At 40.5% G+C, this 12,055-nt stretch overlaps 1 protein-coding gene across 1 annotated transcript in view; it reads left to right on the plus strand.

Annotated features, from left to right (window-relative positions):
* Window positions 1-12,055, plus strand: part of DNAH5 (dynein axonemal heavy chain 5) — a gene marked incomplete at its 5' end in the record, with an annotated part of 237,371 nt that overhangs the window by 209,872 nt on the left and 15,444 nt on the right. The window contains 2 exons of the mRNA XM_081288458.1: window positions 3,154-3,306; window positions 3,875-4,106. Coding sequence (XP_081144584.1) covers window positions 3,154-3,306; window positions 3,875-4,106 — 385 coding nt within the window. The remainder of the gene's footprint in view (window positions 1-3,153; window positions 3,307-3,874; window positions 4,107-12,055) is intronic.

A 12,055-nucleotide genomic window follows, 5' to 3' on the forward strand; every position in this document is an offset into this window, starting at 1 on the left:
TGAAATGGAATGGTTAGGAAGGTCATAAGGGGTCCGAAGAGATAAGAGAGTAGAATGTTAAGTGGATGCTAATGTTACCCAGAAGGATTAATGAAAGTAAATAAATGTGGATGTGGGTATGAGTATGGGCTCTGGCCAGAATATCTGCATTCAAGTCATGACTCTTTTAAGCTGTATAACATGGGATAAATTAGTTGGCTTGCTGTGCCTCAGTTCTAGTATTTGTAAAATGGAGATAACAGCATTATGCCATTGCTAGCAAGTTTGTGCAGATTAAATGAATTGTTTTGTGTAAAGTGCTCAGAATAGTGCTTGGCACATGGCCCAGTGCTTACGTAAGTGCTTGTGATTATTATTAGCAAAACCACACTATCTACCTTCAGCACTGTTACCACAACCAACCACAACCATTACCTCTGCCACCGTCATCATCACCTCTACCAAGATCACCACCACCACCACTAACATATCCACCTCCACCACAAGCATATCCACCTCTACCACCATTACTACCACCACTATCACCACCACCTCTACCAGCACTACCACCAACACCACAACCATTGTCACTACCCACTACCACCACCACATCCACCTCTACCACACCACCACATCCACCTCTACCACACCACCACATCCACCTCTACCACACCACCACATCCATCTCTACCACACCCACATATCCATCTCTACCACACCCACATATCCACCTCTACCACACCACCACATCCACCTCTACCACACCACCACATCCACCTCTACCACACCCACATATCCATCTCTACCACACCCACATATCCATCTCTACCACACCCACATATCCACCTCTACCACACCACCACATCCACCTCTACCACACCACCACATCCACCTCTACCACACCACCACATCCACCTCTACCACACCACCACATCCATCTCTACCACACCCACATATCCACCTTTACCACCACCATGAAAGCCACCTCCACCCACCACAGCCACATCCACCTCTACCACCACCACATTCACTTCTACTTCTACTACCACATCTACCTTTACCACCATCACCAAACCCACCTCCACCCACCACAACTACATCTGCCTCCACCCCACCATCACCACATCTACCTCTACCACCACCACAATATCCACCTCTACCACCATCACTGCCACCACCACCACCACCACCACCACCATCCACCTCTACCACCATCACTACCATCACCATTATCACTCCCTGCCCTCAGGACCACAGTTATTTGGGGGATTGAGTGAAGAGTAAACTAGAATGAATAAGAGGGTGTGGTAATTAGTTGACAGAAACAAAAAGGGGTGGGGGTGGTATGTGAAGATGGCATGAGACTCAGAGGAACAGAATGATGCAAAGTGATGACCTATTGACATCATCAGAAAGGACAAGGGCTTCTACTATTGCCCTGGTTCTCAGCGCTGTGGAGGGTGAGGGAAGCAGCAACCTACACTTCGAGAATGTTGCAAGGGGAGAGCCTGTCCTGGAGGAAGATTTCAGTTTAAGAGAGGGGTGGAGGAACTGTATAGGAAAGAGATGGCGGATTTAGAGGAGTTTTCTGCTCATGTTGCTAAAGATGCTAAAATTAGAGTGGACAGGCTTCAGAGGGCAGGAGGCTGGAGATTGGGCCAGAATGGGAGATATCCAGAGGGCAGCGGATAGCTATGAAATTGGAGACTTGGCCTCCTATAGGTTATTAGGGAAAACAGAGATGAGACAAGATGGGATTAGAACTGCTAGTCTCTTTGAGAATACTTCAGTGCCAAATCTCAGTTATTTTACCCAGGGCTTTGGCAGATTCCAAGGCAGCGGGTCCTGCAGGTAGCATGAAATAATTAGAACTTCTTATTTCCTCCATCTTATTTAATTCCACCGTCCACTCCTCCAGTCATATGCTTAGAAACTCAGAATCATCTTTTTGGCACATTCCTTTACTTTCTCCTTACTTTCCATAAATTCATTGCCAAGGACAGAGACTGTTCTCAGTTTCCCCTTTTCGTTGCCAATGACAGAAGAAGGACCTTCCGGGTCACTGTCCATTGCAAGTTCATTCTCCATTAAACCAGCTCACCCAACTCCACCAGCACAGGCTCTGGAGCCAAACAGGGATCCTTCCCAAGAGGCACCCTTTTGCTAATGGCTCCCTCTGCCCTCAGGGGAGATGTTGCATATCTCTTTTAGGTAATGACACACCTATAAAGATAGGATAGAATGAGTTACTTAATTTATAAATTATGATCTGTTTATTCAGAATTTTTATTCTTCACAACTTATTATCAGTCAGTAGAATCCCAGTAGTTCTTGAAATACAGGCAAATTAATTCTTGAGATGTTTGAAATTCAAGTGGTACAGCTACCCTGGTTGATTATTGCATTTATTCATATGTAAAATATTGCAGTTCAAATGATATAAGCTATGGTTTATAGATACTACCAGTGCTGCTTCTGACAGCATTAAGGGTAGGTTCATGCCAACTGTCATCGTGGAAGTTCCCAGGTGAATTGAGGGAGAACTAGAGGCAATACATGCAAATACTTAGTACAAAGTAAAACAACTGAGTTTCTATTTCTGCTCCTTAATGAGCGGTAGTGTAAGTGCATTTTAAAGGGACAATCGCTCCAGAAGGAAACCTGTTGTTTACCTTATTAAAAATAAGTAGAAGAAGCCTTCTATGGTTTATTGTCCACAGAATATAAAGTGTGGATGATTTATCCTGATATGCCATGAACACATTTATATAAATAAAAATCCTATTTTTTTACTCTATCTAATTGAAATAGTAATCTAAAAAATGCTGAGAGCTTGCTAAATTTAATGCATAAATTGTTTTGATTCCTTGATAGCATAAATGGTGAAGAAGATATTGGTATGTGGAAGCTGCTTCTATTGACATCAGACATCTTGAACAGCTAGTCCTGTGAATCACATAATGAGTAGCTTGTTCTGTTATATCTTTACGTCATCAATATCGTTAAGGACAAGCAACTTGAAAACCTTCCATGTCCGAACCCGAGGGGAATGCATAACTTACGGACATTGTCACTGTAGAAGGGAAATTTGTATTTTACCTTTGGTTTCCTACGAGCCCGATCATTTACACAGCAGAATTAAACATATTAATGAATTGTTTTAATGCATTTTAGGCTTCATGGGTTTCGAGTACGCTGGGTTTCTGGTTTACTGAACTTCTAGAGAGAAACTGCCAGTTTACCTCCTGGGTTTTCAATGGTCGACCCCATTGTTTTTGGATGACAGGCTTTTTCAACCCCCAAGGATTTTTAACAGCAATGCGACAGGTAATAAATATCTCTGATTTGCACTTGTTGTGTTGTCGTAATTTTCCTCTACCAGCTTTGCTTCTTTCTTATTGTTTTAAAGAATATAATAAGACAGAGAATGACTTATCTCTTTTCTGTTCCTGGCAGTTACATTGCCACTAACATAAACACAGCCATTTATTTTCAGGCTGTTAAACTTGAATTTTTATTTGTTTGTTATTTTCATATTTGTCATAATTTCATATTTCTATTTTGAAGTATAAGTGGTTAAATTAGGCCGGTATTTTTTAAATATTTATTTTAGTTGTAGATGAACACAATACTTCTATTTATTTTTATTTTTATGTGGTGCTGAGGATCAAACCCAGTGCCTCACATGTGCTAGGCAAGCACTCTACCACTGACTCTCAACCCCAGCCCAGGACATGGGTATTTTTCTTTTTATGAGAAAATCATCTTAATTCTTTAAATACTATTCTACTTCCTTTGGATTAGGGTAATTTGCAGCTGAAGTTTCATCATTTTTATGCTTTTTCTGTTAAGACAAAGTCTAATTATTTTCTTCCTCCTTTGCTGCCTGGAATAGGAAATAACTCGGGCCAACAAAGGCTGGGCTCTGGACAATATGGTGCTTTGTAATGAGGTCACAAAATGGATGAAGGATGATATTTCTGCCCCTCCCACAGAGGGTGTCTACGTCTATGGCCTCTATCTTGAAGGTGCTGGCTGGGACAAGAGGAACATGAGACTCATTGAATCCAAACCCAAAGTGCTCTTTGAGCTGATGCCTGTCATAAGGATTTATGCAGAAAACAACAGTAAGTTATCTTGTATATTCAGCGAGGTTGGTATTGTTACAACAGATGACATTATAAACATGGAATCTCATTATTTTTTTTAAACCAGGTAATAGAATTTTACTGTTTTATCAACCAGCTTTATATCCATGCATGTGTTTAATGAATATTTATGGCCCTCCAGATACTTTCTCATGCTATTAGAGAGGTAATAGTTTTAGCAAGTTATTGCCTATCTAATAAAGCAGACAGTATATGTAGGGATACTCATGAAGCTTTGAGATAAGAAAGAAGTATTGGGCATAGTCGATATGTGGATGAAAGGAGGGTGAGATAATGGTAGGACCAAGAGGTCTGGGACTGGGAGTCAGGCATTGGACCTGGCTGGGCCCTGAAGGATGGGTGTGAGGAAACAGGTGAGTGGCAGTCAAAGGTTTTCTAGGCAAGTTGCAGGGGCTTGCCAGCTTGTAGGCTTGAAGTAGGTTGTGAAGTCCAGGTTGAGTTCAGGGGCAGTAGGTTTACTACTATGGTTGATGATAATATGCTGGATTTATATTTCAGCCTATGAATATAATACCAATTCTATGAAGCACATGTATTATTCCACTTTGACAAAATTATCCAAGCTTTATGTGATAAGTCTAAAAATATCAGAGCTCTTTCCCTTTGTTGGCTTGATCCATTTTGGAGGCTTTTGTTGTTGCTTTTCACTCAGTTAACCTCCTGGCACTCGCCACCTTTCTATGCAGGAGGGAATCCTGTTCAGTGTAGGGAATCCTGTTCAGTGTAGGGAATCCTGTTCAATGAAGTATATTTAAAAGGTATTTTCATCAGAGCCAGGCACAGTGGTGTACCCCTGCAATCTAGTGACTCAGGAGGCTCAGGCAGGAGGATTGTTTTTGTAGAGGCATAAGTCAGAAGCTCTACAGTCAGCCATGTTCCTGGATCCCCAGGAAATACTGACTTCACAGTAGAAACAGAAACAATTATTCTCTAAAGTAGGTGGTATCCCCCACCCATCCCTTAGGTAAATAACACATTTGGAAACAGCAATCAGGAAAAAGAGTTTACAGACTGTAAATAGTTATTTTTAAGCAAGCATTTGCTGATTGGCTGATATATACCAGCCTTCACCTTAGGTGTTAGGACACAAAGATCTTGTGTCCTAACCAGATCTTGCCATAGGAACTGCAATCGAGTGAGCAAGACCAATAAGTAAATAAATAATTAAAATGTACTTAGATAAATGTTATGATGCTTAGGGAACCACACCTTCGCCCAGAGGCGAAGGATGGTTTTAAGGGCAATGAGTATGATGGGAATCAGAGAAAGTTTTTTCTTAGCAGGGGGACATAGCACCTGCTCACCTGGTCAATCCCCATCCTTATGGAGCTCAGTCTCAAATTAGGGGCAGAGGTAGATTGCCATACAAGAAGAAAATCTAATCAGGTCTTGTTACTTGCAGCTTCTGGACTTGTGACTTCACATATATGCCAGAGTTTATATAGAATCTCCAAATCACTACTCACCAACATGCACAGAGAAACAGAAAATTTGAACTGCCCTGTCCATGTGTTCCAAGTTTGAGGCTGGACAAGGTGATGCTCTGCCTTCTTATTTCAGCTCCTATATTGAAAGCTGAAAGCATCCTTTTCATGGTCTAGTTAATGCCATATTTCTGCATTTTTTGGTACTTTTTTTCCCCCCTTAAAATGGCCCTTTAGCATAGTGCATATGTGCTATCTGCTATTTCTGAGTGGAGGAAGGCTATGCCTTATGGAGAAAATATATATGTCAAACAGGCTTCCTTCAGGCAGAGAGCTCCTGCCATTGAGTCCAATGTCAGTGAATCAGAGAAGTATATTTAAAAGGTATCTTTCATCAGAACCAGGCACAGTGGTGCAGCCCTGCAATCTAGTAACTCAGGAGGCTCAGGCAGGAGGATTGTTCAAAGCCAGCCTCAGTAGCTCAGCAAGGGTCTAAGCAACTTAGTGAGACTTTGTCTCACAATAAATACCCAAACAAACAAACAAACAAATAAACAGACTGGGATATAGCTCAGTGGTAAAGTGCTCTTGGGTTCAATCCCCAGTATAAAAACAAAACAAAATAAATCAATCAAACAAACAAAAAACAGACAGAAACACACCTAAAATAATGTTATGGATTGACTGGTTGATGAAAATGTGACCAGTAGGAAAACTAACCTTGTATTTCCCCCAGGAGCAGTGACACAGCACTTGTTAATTTGTGTTCATGGAGACGAGAGGACATGATTATTGTGCATAATAAGAGTTGGCTGTAAATGAACACACTAGTTGCAAGTTGCTGTGGTTTCTCTGAGGAAAGCCCACACAAAACTCACCTAGGCTGGAGCCTGAGCGTTTGGAGAGAACATTGCACTGAATCCTGGTGACAGAAAGGGGCTGTGCTAAGATTCCCAGGAGGAGAGGGAAGGCTGTGCCGGCACCAGGTGGTGAGGGATGTGCTGTTTGAGGAGCAGAAGGGAGTGTGCAGCTGGGGAAGAGATGGAGGGCAGGAGTAGGGACTGATGAAGTCAGGGTGCGCCCAGGACTTGACATGCGTGGGTGTCATGTGTGTCAGTGTGGTGTGGTGGACGGAGGGCTGAGATGGCAAGGGAGAGCATGCCACGTACAAAGAGGACCTTGACTTTGCCAAGGGTCTGGAGTTGCTGCCTGAGCGTCGTGACTAGAGTTTTATTATGGAAGATGGATTTCCACAGGAGGGTGGATGAAGAAGAAGGGAGGAGGTTCTGGGAGTGGGGAGCCCAGAGAGAGGCTATTGGATATAAAGAGCTGGGGCAGCAAAGACGGGGGAAGAGGACAGGAGCCAGGTGGACAAGAGCCATCGCCAGGACCCACAGAAGACCTGGGCATCCTTTGTAAGAGAGGAGGGAGGGGGAGGATTGAGAATGGCTTCCAGGTGCTTGGATTTCTCATCATCAAGTGCAGATGATTGGTTAATTGGGTGGAAGAGACCCTCCCACAGAAGGCCCAGGATCTTAAAGGCAGAAGAGCAGTGTCACAGAATGGGAGGAGTTCTGGTCCCTCTAAGTATGGCATTTCCTGTCACTTTTGTTCCCAGTGGGGGGTGTGGCTCACAGAGGTGTTCTCGCAGTAGAATTTTACAAGAACTGAAACGGAAGCCTGATTCCTGCCACACCACCACCCATTCTGTCTGAGTTTAGGACATCATGCTGGAAGAATATAATCTGCCCATTATGTTTCTGGTCACAGAGGGGTGAGGCAAATATAATTAATTATTTATGATTTACAGCAGACTCACTGATTCGTTCAAGGCCAGTTTTCTTGGGTCCTGGAGACCCAAGTCCATCTCAGGACGTTTTTGATACCTACTCACCAGTGTACTTTTGAGTTGGCCTTAGAAGCAAGAGTGCGGATCCATTTCTCTTTAACTGGAGAACAATAGAGGAGGAAAATGTCTGGCAAAGAGATGTCCAGTATGCACTTGTTTTTTTTTTTTTTTTGCAGTTAGCTACCTTTTTTTTTTGTTGTTGTTGTTGTAATCAGTTATGTGTGACAGCAGACAGAATGCTCTTAGATTTATTGTATACAAAAACAGCACAATTTTTCACTTCTCTGGTTGTACACAAAGTAGGGGCACACTATTCGTGCAGTCATACATGTACCTAGGGTAATGATGTCCATCTCATTCTACCATCTTTCCTATCCAAAAATACCCCTTACCCTCCCCTTCCTTCCCTTTGCCCAATCCAAAGTTGCTGCACTCATCCCATGCCCCCCCCCCATTATAGATTAGCATCCATGTATCAGAGAAAACATTTGGCTTTTGTTTTGGGGGATTGGCTTACTTTTCTTAGCATGATATTCTCCAACTCCATTCATTTACCTGCAAATGCCATAACTTTGTTCTCTTTTATTGTTGAATAATATTCCATTGTGTATATATGCCACAGTTTCTTTATCCATTCATCTGTTGAAGGGCATCTAGGTTGGTTTCACAGTTTGGCTATTGTGAATTGAGCTGCTATAAACATTGATGTGTCTGTGTCACTGTTTATGCTATCTTTAAGTCCTTTGGGTATAGAGCAAGGAGTGGGATAGACTGGTCAAATAGTGATTTCATTCCAAGTTTTTAAAGAATCTCCATACTACTTTCCAGATTGGTTGTACCAATTTGCAGTCCCACCAGCAATGGATGAATGTACCTTTTCTCCCACATCCTCATCGATACTTATTGTTTCTTGTATTCTTGATAACTGCCATTTTGACTGGAGTGAGATGAAATCATAGAGTGGTTTTGATTTTCATTTCTGTAATTGATAGAGATGTTTTTTCATATGTTTGTTGATCAACTGTATATCTTTTTTCTGAGAAGTGTCTGTACAGTACCTTAACCCATTTATTGATTGGATTATTTGTTTTTTTGGTGTTAGTTTTTTTGAGTTCTTTGTATATCCTGGAGATTAATGCTGTATCTGAGGTGCATGTGGTAAAGATTTTTTCCTATTCTGTAGGCTCTCTCTTCACAATCTTGATTGTTTTCTTTGCTGTGAAGAAGTTTTTCAGTTTGATACCATCCCTTGTATGATTCTTGATTTTACTTCTTGTGCTGTATGTGTCTTATTGAGGAAGTTGGTTCCCAGCTAACATTATGAGAGTAGGACATACTTTTTCTTCTAGTAGATGCATGATCTCTGGTCCAATGCCTAGGTCCTTGATCCACTTTGAGTTAAGTTTTATGAAAAGTGAGAGATAGGGCTTCAAATTTGTTCTACTACATATGGATTTCCAGTTTTCCCAGAACCATTTGTTGAAGAGGCTATCTTCCCTCCAATGTGTGTTTATTGTCTTTTATGGCTGAGTGACATTTTATATGTACCATATTTTTATCTATACCATATTTTCTTTATCCATTCATCCTTTGAAGGACACCTAAGTTGGTTCTATAGTTTAGTTATTGTGTGTTGAGCTGCTATAAACATTGATATCAAAGAGTTAGGGATCAGATGTTATTACCCAATGTATATGCAACTATATGACCAGTGTGATTCTATATCATGTAGAATCATGACAGAAGAATGAAAACTTATATTTCATTAGATGTATCAAAGTTCATTCTACTGTCATATAACTAATTAAAACAAACAAAAAAATTTTTTTAAAAAGACTTAGGCACTAGAACAGAGACCCTGTACCTAATCGAAGAAAAAGTAAGCCCAAATCTTCATCATTTTGGCCTAGGACCTGACTTCCTTAATGAGACTCCTACAGAGCAAGAAGTAAAATCAAGAATCAACAAATAGGATAGATTCAAACTAAAAAGCAGCTTCTCAGGAGAGGAAACAATCAATAACGTGAAGAGAGAGCCTACAAAATGGGAGAAACCACATGAACCTCAGATAGAACATTAATCTCTAGGATATATAAAGAACTCAAAAAACTTAACACACACACACACAAACACACACACACACACACAACAAAATAACCCAATCAACAGGTGGGCTAAGGAACTGAATAGACACTTCACAGAAGAAGAAATACATTTGATCAGCAAATATATGAAAAAAAATGTTCATCATCTCTAGCAATTAGAGAAATGCAAATCAAAACTACTCTAAGATTTCATCTCACTCCAGTCAGAACGGCAGTTATCAAGAACACAAACAACAATAAGTGTTAGTGGGGATGTGGAGAAAAAGGTACACTCATACATTGCAAAGTGGTGCAACTGTTATGAAAACCAGTATGGAGATTTCTCAGAAAACTTGGAATGGAACCACCATTTGGCCCAGCAATCCTACTCCTCAATTTATATGCAAAGGACTTAACTTCCACACACTTCAATCTTAAATTTTAAGTGGCTTACATACACGGTGAAAGCTAGTAAGTAATAGGCTAGAATATCAGCCCAAGTTTTGTGTGATTGCAGATTCAGTGTCCTTCTACTGTATGGCTCTTTTTTTTTTTTATGGCTTTAGACCTGGGATTTAGAAGACAGGCTCAGTCCAGGACATTTGGATATGGGCAGTGTTCAGATGCATACAAAGCTTTTCACATGGGGAAGTTTGTTCAGGTAGAAGGTGGAGATGGGTAAGGGTTGGAAGAGAGAACTGACATGTATTGAGAATATTTTATGGGTAGGTTACATACCATGTTTCACTCAGTCTTTAAACATTAGTTCAGAGAGATTGTGTTCAAGGGGCTCTAGATTTCCCTGGGAAAGAATGGGTGTCTAAAGGTGAAGGAAGAACAGCTGTGCCTGTGAAGGGGAGAGCTGAACACCAGACTGGAGCATGGAGGTTCTCACTGCTTGGCACACGGTGCAGCTCAATGTTCTTACTGCATCTGGAGGAATTAATGTGCCTGCCAGGGCTCAGACAAGCCTTCTGCTTGTGGCTTTGTAGTTGTTGGTTCTTAGGATGCTGTGAAGTCTTGGAGCAGTAATTATTCTATAGAAATAATAGTCAAATGTTCTATAAGTCAAAAATAGTATTTTAGAAATTTTGCTATATCATATCATTGCCTCTAGTCCACATGTTGAAAAACGTTTCCCTTATAAAATGAGAGAAAAATCTTTCTCACGTTGAGTTAGGTGTTACTTTGCTTTCCTTGTGACTAAATTATAAAAATCCATGGCAATTTGACATTGAATATCTCAGCATGGTGGTAATGCGGTAATAATTTCATAATCCTTTATTATTTAAGGACAGATTGTTATAGCACTGTTGTACTGATCCTGCTGGGCATTAGTCAGTAGTGAAAATCATTTGCAGCAGGTAAGGGAGAAAATGAAATAAGCAAAGGAAAAGGGAACTAATTTCAAAGTACTAAAAAGGAAAACTTCAGTTCTTGTTCTTTTTTTTCTTTTAAATTTCAATAGAAGTTTGTGGAACGTTGTTTTGCTAAATAGCTGTGCTGTTGAAGAGGTATTTGTTTAGTGATGGAAAACTAACATTTGTATTACTCTGTTCATGCTAAATATTTACTTTTCATTTGATAATTGAAGGGGACTCTAATTGAGATAAAGAAGTTTAGCACCATTAATGACCAAAGGGAATTCCAAATGCAACATTTTAAAATTAGGATTCTTATAGTTAATAGTTTTTACATTAATACAAATTTATCACTTTAAAAATTCATTATTCAAGTTTGGATACAAGATTGGTTTATTTGTTTATTTAAAAATATCTTTTAGTTGTCAATGGATCTTTTATTTTATTTTATTTATTTACATGCTGTGCTGAAGATTGAACCCAGGGTCTCACACATGCCAGACAAGCACTCTACCACTGACCCAGAACTCTAGCCTGGTTCACTTTTGTTTTAAAAAGAAGATATCTGGATGTTTGCCTTAACTCTAAAAATTGAGTAATATACACCTAAATTTTAAAATGTGTTTTTCACTAAGATATCATAGAACCATCACCTAAATCATACTAAATTATCCAAGAGGGTAAGTGAAGTCTCACACAAACTCTCGATCCTGTCTTGTCAAAGAGAACTGCAAAGAGGCAAATGCAATAAAGGTAGGTCTCTTTACAATTTCTTATATGCACAGAATGACTCTTTTTTTTGTGTGTGTGTGTCCAGCTTTGTTATGTGTTTTATTTTTTATTTTTTATTGGATGTTCACAACATTACAAAACTCAGAATGACTCTTATAAACAAACCTCAGGGCATGGCTGAGACAGCTGTGGGGGAGGAGAGTGACTGGAAGGAGGATGAGGCAAGACTTGGTGGCTCTCTGGTCCTAAGCAGGGGATAAGAGGGCTCAGGGCTACTGGAGCTCATGGGTTGTTTCCTGCTAAGGGAGGCAGCATTTCTAAGAATGCTCCGTCAAGGGCTCTCTACTCCAAGACTGTCAGGTGTGCTGGGGTGGGGAGAGTCACGGAGTGAGGGGAGGTTCCTGACTCCTTGGCTCCACAGCAGTTAATCTGCTTCCAGCTGAGAAACCTGGAACTC

The sequence above is a fragment of the Spermophilus citellus genome (genome assembly GCF_964194105.1).
Source record: "Spermophilus citellus genome assembly, chromosome: 1".
Taxonomy (NCBI): domain Eukaryota; kingdom Metazoa; phylum Chordata; class Mammalia; order Rodentia; family Sciuridae; genus Spermophilus; species Spermophilus citellus.